At 40.3% G+C, this 23,078-nt stretch overlaps 3 protein-coding genes across 5 annotated transcripts in view; 1 reads left to right on the forward strand and 2 right to left on the reverse strand.

Annotated features, from left to right (window-relative positions):
• Positions 1 to 32: 32 nt before the first annotated feature.
• On the reverse strand, positions 33 to 1,502 carry armc7 (armadillo repeat containing 7). The gene is made up of 3 exons (XM_069160065.1): positions 1,367 to 1,502; positions 844 to 987; positions 33 to 745 (listed from the first exon to the last, which is right to left on the reverse strand). The coding sequence occupies exons 1-3, from the start codon at positions 1,452 to 1,454 to the stop codon at positions 402 to 404; spliced, it is 576 nt and encodes a 191-aa protein (XP_069016166.1). The 5' UTR covers positions 1,455 to 1,502; the 3' UTR covers positions 33 to 401.
• A 4,033-nt stretch (positions 1,503 to 5,535) lies between these two features.
• On the reverse strand, positions 5,536 to 16,909 carry ndel1a (nudE neurodevelopment protein 1-like 1a). The gene is given in 12 exon segments (XM_069160066.1): positions 5,536 to 5,672; positions 5,674 to 5,731; positions 7,919 to 7,954; positions 8,084 to 8,220; positions 8,313 to 8,407; positions 8,824 to 8,866; positions 8,868 to 8,998; positions 9,101 to 9,237; positions 9,596 to 9,744; positions 11,645 to 11,798; positions 14,522 to 14,618; positions 16,820 to 16,909. Coding segments are annotated over 11 exon segments (1,071 nt in total). The 5' UTR covers positions 14,608 to 14,618; positions 16,820 to 16,909; the 3' UTR covers positions 5,536 to 5,627.
• A 1,146-nt stretch (positions 16,910 to 18,055) lies between these two features.
• Positions 18,056 to 23,078, forward strand: part of tex47 (testis expressed 47) — a 28,574-nt gene continuing 23,551 nt past the window's right edge. The window contains exons 1-9 of one of the 3 annotated variants that reach the window (XM_069160080.1): positions 18,056 to 18,194; positions 19,238 to 19,310; positions 19,672 to 19,775; positions 19,861 to 19,919; positions 20,837 to 20,912; positions 21,007 to 21,144; positions 21,257 to 21,404; positions 21,564 to 21,623; positions 22,904 to 23,073. In XM_069160080.1, the coding sequence (XP_069016181.1) occupies positions 18,072 to 18,194; positions 19,238 to 19,310; positions 19,672 to 19,775; positions 19,861 to 19,919; positions 20,837 to 20,912; positions 21,007 to 21,144; positions 21,257 to 21,404; positions 21,564 to 21,601 (759 nt within the window). In that variant the 5' untranslated portion in view covers positions 18,056 to 18,071 and the 3' untranslated portion in view covers positions 21,602 to 21,623; positions 22,904 to 23,073. Of the gene's footprint in view, positions 18,195 to 19,237; positions 19,311 to 19,671; positions 19,776 to 19,860; positions 19,920 to 20,836; positions 20,913 to 21,006; positions 21,145 to 21,256; positions 21,405 to 21,563; positions 23,074 to 23,078 lie in introns of those variants that run through there. The other 2 variants (XM_069160079.1, XM_069160078.1) reach the window with 2 other exon arrangements.

A 23,078-nucleotide genomic window follows, 5' to 3' on the forward strand; every position in this document is an offset into this window, starting at 1 on the left:
AAAATGGGTTTCTCTGGTTCAAACGTTAAAAAACATCTCTTGTGGAAAGAGTCTATGTTTTTAATCATTTCCCTGTTTCAACACGACAACCTGCAGAACAACAGCTCCACAAAGAAACGCCTTCAGAGCCCCGACCTCGACCACATCCAGCACCTGTGGGACGGTCGGACCTCATCGCCCGACATCAGCGTTCGGCCTCGCCTCTGTTCATGAGGCCGAGCGGATCCCTGCAGCGGGCTCAGACCTCTGGTCTCCGTAGCAGCGGAGGCCGGGCCACGGTGAATGGAAGGAGATGCTCCACAGTCACGTGACTTGTAACATGCAGCTATTTTACCACACAGTGTAAAACAGAGATCCATATAATACAGGGGAGGTATTTATACACACATAAAATAAAAAGCTCAGTCTTTGGGCAGCGGGATCCCGACGGCCGTCTGCTGCCCCTGCATCTGCTGCTGCGCCCGGACCACCTCCTGCTCGCTGCAGCAGTCCTCCAGGAACACGGCGGCCAGGTTGCGCAGACGGGAGCTCTCGGAGAGGGAGAAGCGCAGCATGCACTGCAGGACGGCCGGATCGGTGATCTGAGAGCGGGAGGCGGGCGTCGTCAGGTTGGTGAGCGTGGTGACGGCCGACAGGACCGTCTCTTCCCTCGGACTCGACAGGCAGCGCGTGACCAAGGCGATCGCGCCGCTCCGCAGGATGACGTCTCGGCACTCGGGGTCCATGCTGAGGTTACACAGCCCCCCTGGGGAGCAGCCACCAGATAACACAATCACATCGCTGCTGCGAGCAAAGTATAAAAAAAAACACCATTCGTAGTTTCTGCTGGTTGTGACAACTCACCCATCCCAAACTCCACAAAGTTCTCGTTCTCCTCGGTCAACATGTCCAAGAAGAGGTCGGCCACCTGCAGCCGCCTCAGATGCTCCATGTTCTTCGGGTCGTATGCAAAATTAGCCAAATTAGCCAGAACTTGTTCCTTTGCCTCTGATGTGGGAAAGAGAAGTTCAAAAGTTAGTGACACAAATTCATATATATACAAATATACATACATATATGTATATATATACATATATACGTGTATATATACATACATTCAGATATTATCAGCTCTTCACAAACACACAGAGTCAAATCCAGACCAATAGTTTTGTTCATTTAAAATAAAATCGGAATTGAAAGTTGAAGTTTTGATCTTGAAATTGGAAAAACTATAATTCAAACCACCAATGTCTTATATTTTAGATGTGATGAACTTTGGGGGAATTATTTTCCAATAAATAATCGAACCGGCTGTTTGTTAGTTTTCAGTTTTCCACGAGTTTAACTTAAATCACTGAAACAAATAAAAACAAGCTGCTCCCACCTTCACTGTCGGTGTCCTGAAACTCGGTGACCAGAGTCTGTAAATATTCAAACCGGTCGGAGCCATCAGACGAACTGTTCCTCAACATCGTTCAGCAATAACAGGGCATTCAAGCGGCGTTCACTTCCTGTTTACTTCTCTGGGTCGTCCCTAAAATGTGTCCGTGCAACCGCGCGGTTAAAATAAAATGTTCCGCTTAATCCTTTTCAGTCAAAAGAACATTTACACGAACGCAAACACAATATATATATATATTTATATATATTAGTTATAAGAACATTGATACATTCTCCGTTTTTGATTAATTCATAATTGTGAAAACGTGTTAAGACACATTATTATTAGTACGTATGCATTTTTAACATTTATTTGATTTTAAGAGCGTTAAAACACAAATTCACTGCGGGTTTTTTCATCCACGCTCGTCTTGCAAACAAACAAAAGCAAAAGAAAATGGTCAAACTTTTGATAAAACTTTTTTCTTTTTTAATTATTTAAAAAAAAAAAAAAAGTGATTTAAATGATTTCCACCATCAAGAAAACTGAACTCCAGCTTAATAAAAAATAAATAAATAAAAAATATGTCAGCAGGTTTTAAAACCGCTTTAATCCTTTCACGCAAAAATAATGAATGAAAAAAATAATACGTCTGAAATTGTTATTAACTTTCGACCTTGAATGGTCGAAACGGAAGCGAAAGTCAGCCTGGTACCGGAAGTACGTGAGTAACTGCAGGACATGAAGGAGGCGTGCGCACATGTGTGTGTGTGGTAACGTTACAGAACCAAGTGCTCACTGGAAGGTCCGCTAGAAAAACTAATGTAGGTTTGTTTACTCGGTTTGTTTTTCTGGCGCGTGGCCCCTCTGATGTTTACGACCATGACGCAACACAAACTGTCTGCCCGGAAACGGCTCACCAAGCCGCTGCTGTTCGGGACGCTGATCGTCGGACTGGCCGCTGCTTTCTGTAACAGGTAACCTTTATTTAGACTCACCTGGAAATGACACACACACACACACCTCTGCATCCCATAATAATATGACGTATTGTCCTAAGAGCGTCAATCAGAACGGAACAATGAAAAAAACAACAGTTTTTATAAATTCAATCGTATAAAAAAACAACAGTAGACTACTTTTTACTGAAGTACGATACAAATGTGAGGTATTTATGCAACTTTAATGTTATACTACAGATTATACTCATACTCAGATATAAATATTTAGTCAGACAGCTTTATTTAGAGTACTCTTGTTTTGTTTTTTATATCCTCCCTGTTCAGTTAAAAAACATGTAAACATCCTAATCTGGTGACTTTAAATTAGATTGTTCCTGATAAACTTTTCCTTTCAAGATAAACTTACTATTTTTTTAAACTCACTTGGATTCACTAAAATATGCTTTGTGTTTTTTTCTGAGATTTGTGGTTCTCAGAATAGTTAGAATAATAAATACAGCAGTAAAATGCACATTCATGCAACCGATATCAATCCAAACACATCATATAAAACAGTAAAACACTGACAGCTTTTACTTTGGATACTTTCAAGTACATTTTTCTGATAATACTCATATTTTTTTTTACTGAAGGGAGGTTTTAAACTTATAAATTAAGATAATGAGGACAATCATTAAATAAATACATGGCTACAAAATGTTCATATTAGAGATGCAACTAAAGACGACTTCAATTATTGACTAATTTAATGATTACTTCTCTTCATTAAATGATTGTTTAGTCTATCAAATTTCAGAAAATCCTTTAAAAAAAAAAGTTATAGTATTTCATCATTCAAAGAAAAGGTGACATTTTTTTCTGGATTTTTCATTTTTATTGCTTGAGAAGCTCTAAAACAGCTTATTTGTCTTCCGTATTATTAGATTAAACATTAAAAAGTGGCAGATATTTGGTTGAAATTGTTAAATGTGAGTGTGTATGCACCGTTTGTGACGCTTCCTCCTCCGCTGTGCAGGCACAGCTTCTTCGACGACGTGGCCGAGATCAGGGCTCAGGAGCGGGAGCGCAACAACGCCAAGCGGCTGGAGGTGATGGAGAGGCGGCAGAGGCAGATGGAGGAGCTGATGGAGAAGAGGAAGCAGGCGGGCGGCGACTGAAGCTCGCTGCGATGCTGAGCAGCTCCACAGATACGTGCTTCTGTACATCCCGCCGTGCTCAAGACACTCTTACCGAACTAAAGGTTTTTTTTTAAATACCTTCCTTCGGGTCGGCACTCGGTCACGGAGGGATTTAAAGTGACGCTCACACGTTTATCTCCAATAAAAAAAAATTAAAAAAATACAAGATGAGTACTGGACTCGCAGGAAGTCAAACTGTTATCAAGAGACATGATGCTAACATCAGCTCTCTTCTTGTATTTACGTGTTTGTCCAGCAGGTGGCAGAGTTGACCACAAACCTAAAGAATCAGTGCAAGTTGAACTACAAAGAAACAAAAGAAAATCACGTGCTTTTTACACAGTTGGTGATTTGGAAAATTAACTTTAGATTTCCACGTTTTTCCTTCTGTCGGTGTCTGGACTCTGATCCTTTGTGAGAAACATTAAAGTCTGACTTCCTTTTTTTTTGTGATGACTTGCAGAATTCAAGCAAAGATTTATTTACATGTCGCTGTAAGAACGACTTCAAACTGACGGCTGCCTTGAACAGAAGGAAAAATACATCCTAACAGCTGGAAGAAGTAAAGCAGATATTTTCCTACGACAAGTAAAACTTCTGCAATGAAAATCTTTGCAAAAAAAGTAATAGTATGTCTGTAAAGTATCAAAATAAAGGTGTTAAATTCAAATTCAGACCGTTATATTTATCAACAATAAGTATTGCATATTGTGTGCCGTCAGTTTTAGTTTTCAGTACTGTTACGTCCTCAGATGTTTTACAATTAAATTCAGTCGTAACAGGGACCGTGTACAAAAAACATTCATCTCAAATGAGGAAATATGCTTTGCACCAGATTTAACTCATTTTCATTTGCAATCTCCGGGCAGGTGAGAAGAGATAATAAAATACACACAAAAAAAACAAGTGGAGCAACAGCCCTCCGAATCTTAATCTGAAAATCAACGAGGAACTAAAAGCTGTCAGATAAAAGTAGGTCAGTGGTGAAAGTACAAAGCAGAATCAAATTAAAATGCTGAAGTAAAAGTACCTCAAACTTGACAAAATGTACTTCGTTACTTTCCACCACAGCAAAAAAAAAAAAGCATCGTTAGATTTGTGGTAAATAAAATAAAACTTCTGTTTTTGCTTATAATAATTATAACAATAATAATAACACTTAATTTGCATCAAACTGTTTCGTTGCAGGTAAAACTTCCTCCACAGTAAGAAGTGTGAAATAGAACCAACGTAATGGTGGAGAATAATTACATCTTTTATTGAAACATGCTATAAAAAGGAAATCTGAAATAAATTAAACCTGCAAAGAAAAAAAATAAGAAGAAAACAGGTGATATTGCACTTGAATAAAAAAAATAAACAGTTCACACGAGGTCAAAGTGCTTCACTTTCAAACGTGAAAATGTTTCGGTGAAAAATCAAAAACAATAAAAAGAACAATTTGGATTTTAAGAGGATAAAACCGGTCGACAACAGAACCCAAGAAACGCTGTTTAGAACCGGTCTGAACACAACGACAGCGTCGATCCACCTGCTGCCTGTTAATTACGATCAATATGACCAATACTGTACACGTCATGTCACACAGCTCAGAAGTGTCCGACTCACTACGACGGCACAAAGACTCTCCATCTCTCTTTTTCTTTTTTTCTTTTTTTTTTTTTCTTGGAAGTGAGATTAAATACAGATAATCATGTTTAAAACATGTTGGACATTTTCAAACATCAATAATTGATGGAGGGGGAGAGGGGGCAGCTGCACATGTGGCGACCCCACTAAACCGGCTGTGTTCCCGTTCATTGGGGCTCAGCAGGGAGTCTGAGCGCTCAACTTATTGCTGATTTAACAAAAAAAAAAACAACAACAAAAAAATTTGAATGTGCCATCAATTTGCATAATATTTCCCCTTTTCCAAGATGACGTGGAGCACTCAAACGCCACTTCACAGATGAGCGAGAGGGTTTTTACAATCTTAGTGAGGCAGAGAGCAGATACAGGAACACAGAAGATAAACAGACAGACATGAAGCACGAGTGTCGAGTCGGAGAGAGAGAGCGTGAGAAGACGAGGTAACAGTACGACGAGGGTTTCTTTTTTTTACAGTGTCAGCCACGTGTGTTACCGTCACACGGCGAGGGGCACCAGGCCGGGGGAGGAGGCTGCCGGGGGGGGCGGTGATGGCCGTCAGGGTGGCGGTATCGCGTCCTTTCATGGTCCTGCTGCAGTGACTTAAAAAAAAAACAAAAAAAAAACAGGAAGGCGTCAGTATGAGTGAACCAGCCTCCGTACAGATTAAACTGAAAGACATTTCATTTCAAAACAAAACAAGGTCATCAGAGTGGAAGCCAAGTTAGGACAGTTAGGAACAAGGAAACTAAAAAAAACGAAATCACAATGAACCCGCAGCTGGAATTAAGCTTCATCATACCTTCGCATGCCGCGTCACCAGCGCAGCAGCGCGTATGTCGTTACCACGGCAACCCATGCAGCCCCACAGTCTGTCCTAAAGATCTGATTTCACCTGCATTGTGAACAAGGACTTGAAATCCATTTGACGTCGTGTTTCTGGCCCTCCGACGGACGCAAGTCCAACATGCAGTCTTCTTTTATCGCCATTTTTGGTCTCCTCCACCTCCAGAGGTAAATATCTGTCTCTTTAAAGCAATTGAAGTTGTCAGATAAACGTAGAAGAATAAAAAGTTAAATAGTGGCATGAAATTAAAATAATGAAGTAAAGAAACTTAAATTTACTTTCCTAATTATATTTTCATTTCACCACCGACGGCGATAATAAAAAGAAAAGTTGATGAGGCGGTCTGATGAACCTCGTCATCGTTTGTCACGCTGACTCGTTCTAAAAAGCTGCTGACGCAGCACAAAGCCGCGACCTCGTTCTGTCCTCATTATCAACCTCCGTCTCACACAGGGGACACTACAGCTGCACCACACACACACACACACACACACACACACACACACACACGTTTTTTTTCAACAGGCGAGCGCTGCTAAAAATGGAGCTCGAGGGCAGAAACCGGGAAGGTGTGAGGTCAGCCGGAGTCGACACAACCGACCGGTTCAACTGTTTTTTTAATCTGTGAGTCACAGTCGGGGTACGATCGGTATCCTCGGTGTGTCATTGAGGCCCTGAGGGTGAGTCACATCCAGAGCAGAATAAAAAGATGAATTAATGAAGTTCAACAGAGGGTTACCTTTTTCATTCTGCATTAAAATACACCAAAATGCATCAATGGTAAATGAAGATATTTACCTTCATAAAATTAAATCGAAAAGGTTGAACGGTTCTTTGATTTTTGATCAGGAAAACCTGTAAACGACCCCGAGAGTCTAAAACCGAGAGTTCGATCCCGAGCGCTGCAGACAGATCAGGTGTCTGAAGGTGAACTCTGCTGTAAACTAACGTCACGCGGACGATGCTGAATGTTGTTTTTCTCTTGCGCAGCAGAAACAACACGCTGCTGGTCCCTGGTCACACCACCAGCTTCATATAATAAACAGCTGCTTCCAACACCAACATATAGGAGAGTAACAACAATAAGAATACACAGAACATCACCTTTGTCTTTAAATATCACTGTTAAAGTTCAAAACCTTTTTTTTTTCTTCTTCTTTATCTGTGACCTGAAGCTCCACTGTTATACCAAAAGAAATAAAAGTCTTCCTGCTGCTGTAAACACACACTAGAGCACCAAATGTGTATCAATCCGCCGATAAAAATAGTCCCCAGCAAGGGCACGATTTCCCTCCGCTTCAGTAATATTTAATAAAAAAAAAAAAAACAGTTTCCTACTGTTTTAGGAAATAATAAAAACAAGAAAAAAACGTAAATTAAACTACGTATTTGTGAGCTGTTCTGAAATAATTTACATCTTCTTAAAGGAACCGACGAGCAGACAAGTAGAGGAAGAGAGGTGAACTCGCGTATTCACGGTTCAGATCTTTTCATCGGATTTATCAATAATAACAGAAATGGAAAATATTAAATATTTGCGTGATTAAACTCACGTTTTAGGATGTAATTATTATTTTTTTTTTATATCAGTCGGGAAATTACAGGTTGTTATCAGTGTTAGACTGAATACTCCAAATATACAAACAAAATCCACTCTGTTAATGAAACGATTGGTTAGATGTCAGACTAGAACAGCACCAACACCTCACACCAGTTCATAGAGAAGAAACGACTATCCGATCAGCGTTTAGAGTTAATGACACCACCACCCTTCAACCGGTCGTCATCTAGGCAACTCTTCAGGTTATTTCTACGAGATGAGAAAAGGTTAATTGTTAAAAGTCAGTGGCAGCATGCAGGCGCCTCGACACGGTGAGATTATAGGAGCTGAGATTATAGGAGCTGAGATTATAGGAGCTGAGACTATAGGAGCTGAGATTACCCAGAATTAACGCAGGAAAACGTGACCACCTCTGTTCTGCTGGGAAAAAAAACAAAACGCACAAGTCTCAGATTCTCCTCCACAATAAAACAACTGCGGCCTCCAACATCTGACTGTGCGTTTATCTTATGACGAGAACAGGTGGGGTTTTTTAATCTCACTTACGCCTTGTCGAAATAAGACGTGTGGAGCGCTTGCGAGTAGTTTGCGTTGAGCGCGTTGCTGTTGTCCAGAGCGAACGCCTTCCTGGCTTTCTGGTCCTTTGCAAAGTTCCTGCAGGCGGCGAGCTTCGACTCCAGAGCCTGAAGGGAGACGGACGGACGGACGGACGGACGTTCAGGGAGGCCGGAAAAAACCCGGAAGATAAACAGAGAAACAGGAAGAAGCGACTCACCCCGACTTTCCGCAGCAAATCACTGACGATGTTGAGGGCTGATATTCTGGCGGAGGGAGTCAGCGGCGAGTTGGAGCCGAAGCCGTTTGAGAGCACTGAGAAGGAGGAAGGAAAGAAGATTGACATGCAGGGATTTCATTTTATTTCATCTTTTATTTAACTCCTTTACTGCAACACACGCTAATGAAAACCTCTATTATTATTTTTATTAGACGCGTTATTATCATATTATTGCATTTATGAATATGACACATTGTACTGTGGGTTTGTTATCTTTTTTTCCTTTAAATCTTTTTCTTTATATGATGGATAAAACTCATGCTTGGGACGCAAACAGAAACAAAATGACAGACAGTAAATACAGTGTAATATGACGTGATTAATTAGTGATTTCTCATCTGTCAGCGACCAAATACAAACACAGGAATTACAGTTTCATCGTCTGTACTGATGAGGTTGAGAAAAAAAAGGAAAAAAAAAAGGCAGTGAAGGGGAGACGAGCTGCAGCTACCTGTTGGGTTGGCGAAGGCGTTGTCCAGACCTTTGCTCAGCGGGGGTGGCGGGGAGGGAGAGAGAGGCCTGCACAGCGGAGTCCATCTTCTCTTCGTCCTGCGTGGGCGAGCTCGGCGCCGACATCCGGCTCACGTCGGTCTGCCGCTCTCGAACGGCGAGCTCCTGCCGCAAGTCTGAAAAAGAAGGAAAGGAAAAAAAGGCGCGTGGGAAAGCGGATATATTCGACGGAGGAGAACTGACCGACGGCTCGTTAGTGAAACCTGATCAATAATCACCTCTGGCTTCATCCTTCAATCTCTGCACGGACACCAGGAGAGACTCCTTCTCGTCCAGCTCGCTCTCCAGGAAGGCGTTCCTCTCGATGGCCTGGTTCAGGCGCTGCTCGAAGTTCTCCAGAGACGAGATGGTGGCTCTGAGAAAAACATCCTCGTTGATTATTTTTCTGCCAATTACCATTCACACACCAATACGTGATCAATATCTCCGGCTTTTATAATGGAAATCGGTGACTTTTAATCCAATTAAATCCACGCAGATTGAAAAGGAGATCACAGCGCAGCAGCTTTAACGGAGGGAAAAGGCGTCTGAACATTGATGAGGCGCCGGATCATTTGAATATTCTGCATTATCTGTGCAACAAAACCACATTTTACATTTTGTAAGATGTAAAAATGCAGCATATCAAAATGTTATGAGCAGAAACTGTAAAGAATAAAGTGCAGAAATGATTTCTGGTTTTATCTCAGGGAGTATTAGGAATCCACACGGACCTCTTGGCTCTTTCCAAGTCGTCGTTGGACTGTTCGAGCTCTCTGACGTATTTGTGGAGCTGCTCCTTGATGCTGCGCGTTTGGCCGAGGTCGTCCTCCAGCATGGAGATCTGCTTGTAGCTCTGAGAGTAATGGTGCTCCAGCTTGTCCTGAGGAGGAGGAGGAGGAGGAGGAGGCAGACATACTTGCATGTATTTAAACTATAAACACACGAGGCAGCAGCTCCTTCTGCACACCACCATCCATTTTTCAGTGCTCCCCTGGTTTTCCTTTTTCATTAAAAGGCAGCGGATGTGAAGTGTGACCTATATATCCAACACAATCAGCTCGATGAACACCAGTGGGCCTGTCTGCGCCTCTGACCTATATCTCTAAATAAACGCCAGACTGTCCTCGGTTTGCTCTCTCGTTCATTCAGCACATTAACATGACAGAGGAAAATTAAAAGACTTAAGACTTTAACATGCAACAGTAAATGTGTTAACAAATCAGAAAACACATTTCAGGATGTTAGAACATCTCCGATGTATGAAAGATGATGTCTTCAGTGAAAAAGTAACTTTCTGTGATTTGTTTAATGAATTACTGTTGTTTTCAAAAATATCCTGTTTTATATAATGTTGTTGTTTTCTGAAAACAACATTTTTATTGTGAAGCCCTTAGTGATGAATTAAGAAAAAGGTTGGAGGAAGAGGAAGAAAGAAGAAGGAGGAGGAGGAAGAAGAAGAACCTCTCCTGTTGCTACCATTATTGCAGTTTTCTCCACATAACAAAATTGACTTGTGTGTCGAGTCTGCTGCTCTTCTAGAAAAGAAAAAAGCTGTCTCACACACACACACACACACACACACACACACACACACACACACACACACACACACACACACACACACACACACACACACCCCTGCTAGTGGTGGTTCGACTCACCCGGATGGAAAACACCAGACTGGGAAAATGTGTCGGTTAATTATGGAGCGAGAATAAGATTGAGACAGATGTGATGCATTATTCATGAGGGTGGAGCAGATCAGCTGCATCGGTACACCGCCGGATTAAGGACGGAGCAGGTGGAGAGATCGGAGAAGAGACCGGCAATTAATCAGCAATTTACTGAAGTCAGATTAGAATTTATTTGAGGTCTGTAAATGTAAAAAAAAAACCAAAAAACTGTTTACAGTTTAGCCTACCACAAAACACAGACCCATCAAACCCTTTTTACTCATATGGCACGAGGTGAGATCTTAATATTCCCGTGACCTCTTACGTTTAACCACAAAGGCAAAGCAGCAGGCCGCCTAGGAAAAAAAATAAAACATTCAGTGCATGAGCATCTGTCAGAGCGTGACTTCACCTCTCCTCAGTCCCAGGAGACTCACTCAAGGACAAGCAATGATATAAGACGGCTATAAAAAAAATAAATAAAAAAACAACAACAATCAAATATGTATTTTAAAGGGTACACCTGACGCTTAGCGACCTTAATGTACCTTTAATAGGAAATAAAAGTACGTAACGATGGCGTCGTGATGAATTACTCATTCACTGAGGAAGTCACGTCCTTTACAAGGATATACATTCAGTAATATTTGTCATCAAAGATTAAAAAAAAAAAAATTTGGAAGGCGTTTAATTATTTTTTATTATTATTTTGAATTTGTTTCATCATGATCTAAACTTAAAAAAATGTTAAATTACATTTAAAAAAAAATAACATTGCTCAAATAAAATAAAATAAATTTTAAATTGCGCGAGCATAACCGGATGATTCTCACTCTTTATAAAGACGAACACGACTCGACCAAATGAATTATTTATAAATGATATTTCTCCAATGTGTGTGAAATGTAAACACGAGTGGAGAAATCAAAATAGTTCGTCGGCTGCAACATAAATGTACACAAAGCAGTGGGAAGCAATAACCTGCGTGAGTAACACAAGTGATTGTTTTTGACTTCGTAAAAACAGATTATTATTATTATTTTAATCAAATAAAGAAACTCTAAACTCTAAACTCTACACGTCTTCATCTGCACGTTGCCAGCTCACCTTCAGTGTTTCCACTTCGCTCCTCAGCCGCTGGTTCTCCGACTGCAGGTCTTTGCTGCGGTGCTCGGCCTGGCCCAGCTGGGCCTCCAGCTCGGCCTCCAGCTCCCGGCTCCCCTCCTGGAACTCCTGCAGCTCCTCCTGCGCCTCCTGGCAGCTGAGGGCAGACGGAGGAGAAGCCATGAGGCAACTTGTCAGGACAGAAAGAGGTCGGAGGACGTGAGACGAGAGACGAGGAGGAATTCATCCAGTTAAAAACCTTCTTCTTCTTCTTCTTCTTCTTCTTCTTCTTCTTCTTGTTCTGATTATTAGATGTCAGAGCAGCAACACCACAATTTATTAATGTGTCAATTCATATTTAAAGATTTGTGATCCGAATCACATTTACGCTTTGGGAAAAATTAAATTCAGTAAATCGTAAACATTTCACGATTCAACACACTAAAAAATAAAACAGCTGACCAAAAAAATGACCCCAAAAAACAGAGAAAACTGAAGTCTAGGGATGCTAGCGACTAGCCTAGGAATGCTAACGACTAGCCTAGGGATGCTAGCGACTAGCCTAGGAATGCTAACGACTAGCCTAGGGATGCTAACGACTAGCCTAGGGATGCTAACGACTAGCCTAGGGATGCTAACGACTAGCCTAGGGATGCTAACGACTAGCCTAGGAATGCTAACGACTAGCCTAGGGATGCTAACGACTAGCCTAGGGATGCTAACGACTAGCCTAGGGATGCTAGCGACTAGCCTAGGAATGCTAACGACTAGCCTAGGAATGCTAGCGACTAGCCTATTCTTGCTCGACAAAAGATGATTGTGACTACAGTCCAGAAATTTTAGTGATGCTGATTTTATGTGATCTCAATTTAAGTCTTTGCGAGTCATTATCTTATCTTATTGTTAATGTTTATAACATAAACATAAACATAAATAAAAAGAATGATATATTCATCGTTGGAAACAATTTGCCATCTTCAGATCTAAATTTTCCAGCAGTTCATCCAGTAGAAACATTTCGTTCTTGATTCAAAACAAAAACAACAACAAAAGATGGACGCTGTTGCGCTGCTAACATAACAAAACAACAAGATGAATTGAAATTAGCATCACATGGGATTTACAAAGACATGACAGTAAAAACCTGCAGCCGGTCACGTGACCACCGACCAGCTGATTACGTAAGTGTCTGTTGAGGTGCTCACACACACACACACACACACACACACACACACACACACACACACACACACACACACACACACACACACACACACACACACACACAGTCTAAAAATGGAGCTGAAATAAGCATCCATCATGTGAGTGCCGGAGCCGGCACAGAGCCAGAACATCCATTTGCGTCCAGCCCACGATGGCGATGCTCAGCCAGGCCCGACTTTGACCTGGTTCCACTTTGAAAAAGGTTCGGCCTCTCCAACTTTGCACAACGGGGTGTGGAGGGGGAGCTTCCTCTTTACAGTTGTAACACATGAATTCAAAAATACTCCAGTCAGTGCATCTGAATATGATGATGGGATATTCAAAACGATCCGCTTATTTAACACGAGCACATAAAAGTGGTGTTTAATTCACTTGTTATGCGATCAGTTCTAGTATTATAAATTCTTGCGAAACTAAAACTATATGGCATGTTCAGAATACAGGATATTTGTTTCCTGATAAAATGGTGTCAGATTAAACAATTACAGAATTTGTCTCTAACCTTTGGACCAATTTGCTTTTACCAATTTCTTTTGTGGTCTCCACCAAGTCCTGAATAAAAATATCTGGTTAAACCAAAACAGGAAGGTTGTGGGCTCAAAGACACTAAAAAGGGTGAAAGGTGAAAGGGTCTCTATAGTTATAAACTTTGGGGTAATCATCATTGTAGAAAACAGTCGTTTTAATTAATTAATTAATTAATTAAATAAAATATTGATTATAGAAGCTTTCATTGCACAATTATTCCAGTTTAATTGCTTCCTTATTAAATGATGTTACAGTCTTAAAGAAAAAAGAAGAAGACAGATTTAAGAGTTGTTGAATTTAGCTGATGAAGATCAAGTGATGTGATTGAAAGCTCTAAAAATGCCACTAAAAAAGGACCTGAAAGGTAAAACCGTTTTATCAACTAAACTTTAAAAGTCAACCAGATTAAAGCCGGTATAACAATAGCCGCTTCATTGTCTGCAGGCTCTTATGTAACTGGGTGTCGGCCCGACTGCGTTTCCTCTGGTGTCGAGATTATAATCGAGGGGAATGTATTACAGTCTTAAGATTTCAGCTAATTTTAGCCGCCTTTAGTTCACTAAAAAAAATGACAACAATGAGAATCGTTACATAAAACCCGGTTAAAGACGGGAAATACAAAAGAGACGAAGCTTTTCACTGCTCGTCTCACAGGAAAAGTGTCACCGGATATGCGGACGCTGGTTTTTGAATGGAAAGAGTAAAGAACAGGTGACTTAAGAGTGACATGATAGCGTGATGCAACAGCTTGGTGTCGTTCCCACGGAAACAAAGAGGATCCTGTGGTTCAAATGTAGTGAACAGAGGTGCTTTGATTCAGAAATGTAAAAACTGGTGGAGGAAGTCGTTTCAAAAAAGTAAAAAGTATTCACTTAAAAAATGTGCAACAACAACAAAAAGTCTTTTTTTTTTTTTTTAGTCATTGATGTCGAACTGTTTTTAGATATTCATGATATTTGTTGATAAAGGTGTAAAAAAATTTGAACAATGGCACCTTTATTGTCAGAGCAAACGTTACACTCACTCGTCTTTCACCCTTTTTGGTGTGTGTGTGTGTGTGTGTGTGTGTGTGTGTGTGTGTGTGTGTGTGTGTGTGTGTGTGTGTGTGTGTGTGTGTGAGTTACATACCCGTTCTTGTACTTGAGGGAAAGATCCTTCCAGAAGTCGATTTCCTCATCTTTTGAGGAGAATTTTGGTATCATATCCGTTTCCATGGCAAACAAATCTAGACGAGAAGCAGTGAGAAAACAAAGAGGGATTATATTATAATTATAAAAAATAAAAAAAAAATCATCCTGTTTCTTCTCTCGAAGTCTGAAATCAACTCTCGGTCCATTACGAGGCAGAAAACGTGTAGAGATACGACATCGATTGAGGACTGGACTTAAAAAAAAAATCAAAAAAAAATCAATGATTTTACACCACAGCTGGGAATTAAATCATCAAAAAAAAAAAAGCTCCCTTGCAGACTCCCAGAAACCCCGGGGAGGACACTACGCTACACTGCATCGCATCAAAGCATTCGACTTTCAAAAAAATAAAAAGTGCTTTTATAGAGTTCGAAGAGAAAAAGTGCTCAAATAAAACAGCATGATCTTCTACATGATTAAATGCATCTCAGACTGGCCTAAATAAAATGCACCACTAGCTGTTTATTACAGCAGTTGTTTGGCCTTCATGCAAATTTTGTGACCTGAAGCCTCATTCATCACATTGACTCGTAATTAAAGTGAAGTTTAAAGCCCCCAAAACACTAAACTAGTTGTGTTCAGGAGCAAATGGGAAATCACCATTTCACCCAGACAATAGTTCGCTCTCATCTGTCGTAGAAACGAGGTCTCTTCTCACTTTCTTTCTATTCGGTGTCTCTCAAATTACAATCAATTAACAACATCCGTTGAACATGACGGTGCATTTTTCAAAACTCAACCTGCTTTTCTTTTCTTCGGTGGTGAAGAAGAACGACAAGAATTCAGAAGTCCGTGATATTCAACGACGACTGATATATGAGCACCAAGAATCATTTGGGGGGATCAATACCACTTTCACATCTATTCTCCAAAATCTCCAAAACACAAGAGCTATCAGGTGGTTAGCCTATAGCTTAGCATGAAGACAGGAAATGTGGTTAAATAGACTTTTATGGCAGAAGTGATAATTAAAATAGATTATTTGGTTTAGTCTCATTTCTATGTCTATCGAGCTCAGTTCCCTGCTGTTAATGTTAATGCTGAGTCAGTAATAATTGGAAGGGCAGATTCTTTATCTATTTCAGAATATATAGCCTAACTTTCAAACTATTTTAAACCACCAAATCAAATCAAAAGTTTCCCAGTTGGTCACAAAACCAACTCCAGTCTGGAGCCAAGCTAACCCTTGAGTCCAGTCTTTATGCTAAGCTAACTTCCTGTTAGCTCTCGCTACATTTAGCGTTCAAACATTAGATTAGTTTTGAACTTCTCATTTTAATGTCTGCAAGGAAGCAAATTATCATGATGTTGAAATCTTGCTTGAAGGTTTTTTTTCCAGAGCTAAATTTATTTGAAAATAATCTCTTTTCACTATTTTCTGACATTTTCTGCACCAGACAATTACTTAAGAAAATAAATCAGAGCATTAGTCATTCATAAAAAGTCTTTCGGGCAAAATAAAACAATAGTATAATTAATAATTTTAACAGTTGAATTCAGCCCAGTAAAAAATAAATCTGAACCCGTTGCACTCAGTGACATCTGTCGTATAAACTACTGTTCTTGCCCTGAAATGTTTTTTATTCTGTGATCTCCTGAATAATTCATCCTCAGATTATATACATCTACCCTACAACCCGGAGGAGAAATTCAAATGGTATTATAAGAAAAAGCAACACAAGCCATTTTGACAGCATCATAAAAAATGGGCCTGGTGCTTACTCATTACATTTTCTTTTTAATTAAAGGAATAGATTCTTTAAATCTACAAGGTGTTTTTTTTTTTTAGGTGTAAAGGAAGGTTTGACCAGGACACAAGACTATGCTGTAAAATACTACTATTTAAACAAACTAATCTTAATTCCTTACTATAAAAAGAAGACCCTGTTGAGCATCGATCACCTGGTAATCTATAGAGTCGATCACAACCATCGATAGGAGGGAGGCGTCAAACGAGACATCTCCCAACAAAGGAGGATATTTAAACAAAAAGCACCGGAAACACTTCAAATGTATTAATCGATTTTTGAACGATATCACAAATCAGGATTTGAAATGACAGCAGGATTGGCGACTGAAAACAGACGTGATGCTGAGCTCAGCTGTCAAAACTGGGTGTGCAAACGAGCCGAACAAAACCATCAGCCGCAGACCGAAGACATGCTGGTTCCTGTGGTTTATTTACGCTGGTTTTACACCGACGACAAAACAAAGTAAAAGATAATGAATTCAGTACCTGAACATCGCCTCGAACTGGGATGTTTATCGGTTCATCCTGCTGCTGGTCACAGCGTCCTCTCTGCTGTCTGCTGATCTCCGACCACTGGGGGGCTATTTAAAGGAAAATACACCCTGAACATGAATATGGAGTATTGTACAGCTCGGCTTTAATAATAAAGTTTGAGAGCAGAGAATATTTTACAGCTAATAACAATGGCATCATTTTTTTTATTTTTTTTTTATAGAAAAACAAAACCAAACAGAAAAAAAACACAAGCTAGAATCAATGAATAATAAAGTAAAGCAGCTCGTAAAATTGTCCCCAAATAAGATATTAGATTAATTTCCAGCAGAGAGAAAAATTTGGCTCTGTTTACATATAATTAAAGGACAAATTAGAAATAAAATAGCGATATAAACAACAAAATAAATTACAAATAAAAGTCGCTTTAGGGTGGATTTCCGTCAGTGTTTTTGTGTTCACGAGCGTCACTGCTGCTCACATACTGCGGATGACACGCGGCTAATGTTGAACTGGCACCACCTGCTGGCAATCAACTACAACAGCGTTTGGTGTGACTGAACAATTATTAGAAGATATTGAGAATTATGGGATAAAATATCAAAATCTCCAATTAATAATAATTTTAAATTTTCCCCTTACAAATCTAAATTATAAGATAATAGGTCAGAATTTCCCCTTACAAATAATACAGATAATGAAATATTAACGCCAAATTATTTGATGGTGACTAAAGTTTATGAGATAAAAAAGAGGTAAATCAAAAATATGAGAAGTTAAAATTCTAATATTTATGTCCCAAATTTAAAAAAAAAAAAGTCAAAATTGTGAATTGTCTCGTCAAACCTTAAGTGAAAAGCATGAGATAAAAGCAACAATTTTGACTCAATAGACTATTAAAAATAATGAGACAAACCTAAACTGATTGTAAATGATAATTATGGGATTCAAATACAATCAAAAGGTTTGACTTGAGAAAAAGTCATCAATATGTTATATATTAAGAATTCTTTAAGTGAAAATTGTTTTATTTAAATTCATTGAAATATACATGCAGATGTAACACTATTGATTATAAGAAAATACGATTTGTTATATATATATATATATTTTTTTTTTCCAACAATTGAGCGTAACGTAAAAACGTTTAAAGTTACGTTGACGGTGACGTCAAAACGCACGTTGACGGGACACGTTGCCACGGTAACGGAGCAGCAGCGAGACCCTCGACACCGCAGCCGGAGCCATGAGCACTTGTTCGCAGGAATCGAAAGGTTTCCCGTCAAAATCTCGGAAAATCAGAGACGCAGAGGAGGAAGGAAGTGACAGAATAACAATGTTTGACGTGATTTACGGCAAAATGAAAGAGGTTTGTGTGCGAGCCTTTTTTTTTTTTTTTAACTTCAAACGTAGTCAGCTGAGTGTTATAACGGTAATATAACAACGGCTGTGTCGGTGAGTCCCACAAACGAAACGATAAACTCCACTAAAGAGGCCCCAACACTTTATAGTGACAGCATATCAACGACAGTATTTATTACAATAAAATGCGTACGTTTTAGAGCAGCTAAAGGTTTTGGTAACACAGTCAACGTGCTCCAAAATAGGTGTTGGGAAAAAATAAATCATAATAAATGACCTAAATACATCTTATTTTTCTTGACACAGCTTTGTTTTCCACCCACACAGAGACATCTGACTCCATATATGAGTGACAGCTATCCTGAGGCCTGAATGACAGACATTTTGTTTTTTCCACATTAAACCACAGACGAATCTTAATATTTTCCCATTGAACTCATTAAAACATGTAATTTAGCAAGTTCAGTCCTCTGCCATCCCCACATGTGCACTTCCTTCTCCTATTGGCCCTCAAGACCTGAAATACAAGGCTGTCCACTGGCTCCTGTGTGTATACTGTGTTTGTAATCACACCAGAGTGTTTTTTTTTTTATAGGATCTGGAGAACAATAGGTTTCTAGGATATGAGCTTTTCTAAACACAGAAAGCAGGCAGCTCACTAAGACTTCACTCAGTCAGAGAGTGAGAACATAAGATGGAGAAAATGACGACATTGGAAGCTGAGGAAAAGAAAGAGGAGGAAACCGGGAGTAGTTTATTTCACCATTTAATGGCAAAGAGGAAAGATCTGGGGGAAGATGCGGTTTGTATTAAACTGAAGATGGATAAGAATAGAACGTTTTGTTCAGAATAAAAATGATCCCTGTTGAATGAACTACTGGCTTCTTTTCACCAGTGTTGTAAAAAGTAGGAAAACAAATGCAGAACGAACTCATATCGCCTTAGATTTTAAGTGTGCATCTGATATGACTTCCTCTTTAAGTGCATGAATGTGCTTTCTGTTGTCGCTCTGCAGGTTTTTCTTACACTTTTCTTCTTTTGTCTCCACAGAAGATCGTGCTGCAGCGGCTGATAACGATTGCTCGGCTTCCTTACGATTTAACAGACAGGACAAAACTGGGAGGTCAGCAAAGGACTGATGTACTATTCACCTGGGCTACATGCGACTCTGTTTTCCCTTCTTGGGGAAATTAAACATGATGCTTGATTCTTGTTGAATCTGAACTGATTTCCACCTCTTAAAATCAGTGAAAGTCTTGTGTCCCTTGTTTGGGAGCTTTTACAGCTTTCACACCTCCATGTGTGAGTGAGTCTGCAGGACTTCCTTCATAACAGCCTTTTATTTTATTTTTTTGGGTTGCTATTAAAGGAATTCTTTGATAGTCGGAGCTGCGGGTTGAAAACAGAAGAAAGCGTTCATGTTGTCAGGCTGTTCGAACACACAACAGACTGACGCACCGGTTTGTTGTTTTGTTTCCACGCAGCTCATTATGAAAATTTAAACTTCCAGTTAAACAAACAGTACATATGGGATCACATCACGGGCCTGCTGTTAATTCATCCCTCCTTTCTGCTGCACGTCGTTGAAGTAAGTTCGCCTGCAGAATAAATCAGTTCATGATTAAAATTTGTGATGTGAAATCTTGTACTTACAAGTTTGGTCTCTCTTCCAGTCCTCCCGGGATATTCTGCTTTCGGTTTTGAAAGACATGAAAGTCATGCAACAAAACTGGTAACATCACACTTGTCTTGTATTACAGATTATAATATAAAGCATCACAGGATACTGTGAAATTACGTTTGCCTGCTGTCTGTTTGGAAAAGAAAATATAACCTTTAAAGTCAGTTCAGATTCAGTAGATGTGACAGCAACCTATGATGAAGTGTGTTTACTGTATTGTATCTGTGGTGTGTGAACCTTTTCCAGTCTGAAGGTCCCTTAACTGACAACCGGATTGCTCAGGAACCTTTGAGAAGGTGGCAAAATGGGTGTTACTGACTGCCTGGGGCTATTGCGCAACATTGTTGTGCTTCATTTCTGCTGCATCAAACTTTCTAGAGCTGCAGCTGAGAATTCGTAGGACAACCACATCCAAATTTGTTCACTTTGGCATCACGGCTGTGGAGCTCCTACTGACTGAACTTTGGTGAATTACAAAAAAAAATAACCTAAAGGGCTCAAGAAGACTTAAAAGAGTTTTGTGTTTGCAGTCACATTGGCATAGTGATGACCGAATTGAATTTGTAACCAGATGATGGTGCTGGATGAAAAACCAGGGAAGCATAAACATAAAAGGGGCCATGAATGTGTTTGCAAAATTAATAGCAAAAAAACCTTCCACTCGAAGCCACAAATTTCAACCTCATTGTGGTGTTAAAGGATCATAAAAATTTCATGTGAATCCTTCCAGCCAGTCTGAGATGTGGACCAAAGTGCAGGACCGGCTGACGGAGCGCTGCGATCCCCAGAACAACAACAAAACACTCCTTTAAATGAATCTTTAAATGCCTTCAGTTTGCATGTTTTCAGTGATTCATGTTGCTGTTGAACAACAACTTGCTCCACCGATTTTACAAGCTCCGCCCTCAGATGTCAACATGTGTGGTGTTTTTACTGTGTGTGAAGCGTACGAATGATTTTCTCTTCAGTGTCCTGCTGGAGGCGAAGATCGTCTTCATGGCACATCAGCCTCAGAGCAGGCTGTTCCAGCAGTGGAGCTACGAGGTCGGCATCAACACGAGGCAAATGCAGATGAATGATTCAAGATTATGAATTATCGTCCGTATGCATTAGAATTGTTTTGACTGTGTGACTGAAGGTGCTGGATGGAGATCGGGTTCCCAGGGGCGACGGGGTTAAGGAGCTCGACGAAGACGAGGAGAGCGCAGCGACTGTGGTCTGCAGCGTCCTGGCAGTGCTGCAGACTCTCAGTGAACATCTGGACTCATCGAAGAAGGTCCGGTTCTAATCTCACGTTGCCTCTTTGTGGGTTTTTATGTTTAGATATCTATAAAGTCATCACATTTCTGACAGACGTTTATGAGATTTTTCTCTGATTGTGCTCTAAGGCTTTTACAAGGTCTGTGCTGGACGAGAATCCGGCGCTGATCGTCTCTCAGAAGGTTCTGGAGAAGCTTCTGGGTCGAGATGAACTCCTGAGTCCACAACAATACCTGCAGATGTACGACTACCCCTTAAACATCAGCGTGGAGTTTGGTGAGAGGCACCTTCAAGTCCGTCTGATAGTTACGATGCTTCACGTCAGCTGATTTAGTAAACATTGATATTAAAGTCATTTCTGGGATAAATCAGATTGTTGATTTAAAAGTAGAAAAGATTATAAAAAAAACTGCTCTTTGTCTGTTCACTTAACAGGTCAAATCAATCCAAGGAACTTCTACTCCAATGCTTAACTTTGTGGACAAAAGGTCAAAGGTGAGGACTCGTCTTCATCATTTAAAGCAGGGGTGTCAAACATACGGCCTGCGGGCCGGATCCGGCCCGCCAGGGGGTCCAGCTTGGCCCGCCCGACTTTGCTAAGTGTGAAAATTACAGAAAGATATAAATTGCATTTCTATGAGAATATGGAGGTTTATGAGTACAAACGTTTTGTAATTGTTTTTAATCAATCCAGTAATTGCTTCAAAAACAGCGTAAACGTGACGTCTGCTCTGGAGGAAGAAGCGCTCGTTGCCACAGGCAGCAGCGCTCGCTGCGAGGGAATCTGCAGAGGAGAGCCGGGGCAGATAAACAGTGGGCTGATGTCTGAGTTTTTGCTCTTTATGTTTCTAGTTTATTGTAGAAAGACCTTAAAACAGGGTTTATCATCCAAAAACCTTCACCAATGATTTAAACAAAGAGAAATATTGTCGTTATTATGCTACGATTTTACTGGTCTGGCCCACTTGAGATCAAAGTGGGCAGTATGTGGCTCCTTAACTAAAATGAGTTTGACACCCCTGATTTAAAGGGTCCGTTTATCTGAATGACTTATCTCCTTCTGGTGGGATTAAACCACGCTGATTATTTGGGTTTCATTTGTTTTGAAGCAACTTTTTGTCTGTGTTGCTAACAGCAGTTAAAAATGACTTTAAAAAAAAAATCTGTCAGCAACAATTCTTAACAGAATCAGTGTAGTCTTAGCAAAACTACTGGATTCTGGACTACTGGGCTGTAGCTACTGGACGGCGTCCATTTTGCCTAGCAACAGTGTTTTTACGAATTAACCACTTGAACGCCAGGAATACGGTGCACGTGACTTCCCGTGTTGTAACCGCGAGCTCCATTTGAACGCAGCGAATGACCTGGTAGTCGTGGAGCTGAAAGCGTGGTGTTTGAGGTGATGATTAGCAGCAGCTGCAGACACCTGAACACACTCCTGTAATCAGAGCACACACAGACAAACAGAGAGAGAGAGAGGGAGGGACTCCTGGCCAGCAGGAGAGTCGACGAGCCGAAGGCGTCAGAAAGCTTATTTAAATGTCATTTTCCCTCACTGTCAGCTCCACAAACAAATTCCATTCACCTCCGCTATCTGCATGAGCAGAGCCCTCTACTGAGAAAGTCTGTCCACCGCTCTGTTGCTCTTCTTCTTGTTTTGGTCCGTGCATGCTGCAGGATTTAAGGTCCATGTTTACAGTCGGCTGCAGCAAGCCGCTAACGTTTGATTTAAATTGCAGTTCAAGACTGTAATTGACTGTTTTATGCCTCTGCAGAATGTGTCCTTCACCAAAGCACAGATGTTTCCTAACACAGAGCCAACCGGACAGTTTTATAGCAATATTTAATATACTGCAGCACTTTTTATGTCCTTTTTTTTTTTTCACTTGCTGTCCCAGAATGCCTCACTGTTCTGATTTCGTGAATAAAACATATTTAAAAGACATTTAA

The sequence above is a fragment of the Embiotoca jacksoni genome, unplaced genomic scaffold (genome assembly GCF_022577435.1).
Source record: "Embiotoca jacksoni isolate LCO1_2020_lvr unplaced genomic scaffold, fEmbJac1.0.p SCAF_26, whole genome shotgun sequence".
Lineage (NCBI taxonomy): Eukaryota > Metazoa > Chordata > Actinopteri > Embiotocidae > Embiotoca > Embiotoca jacksoni.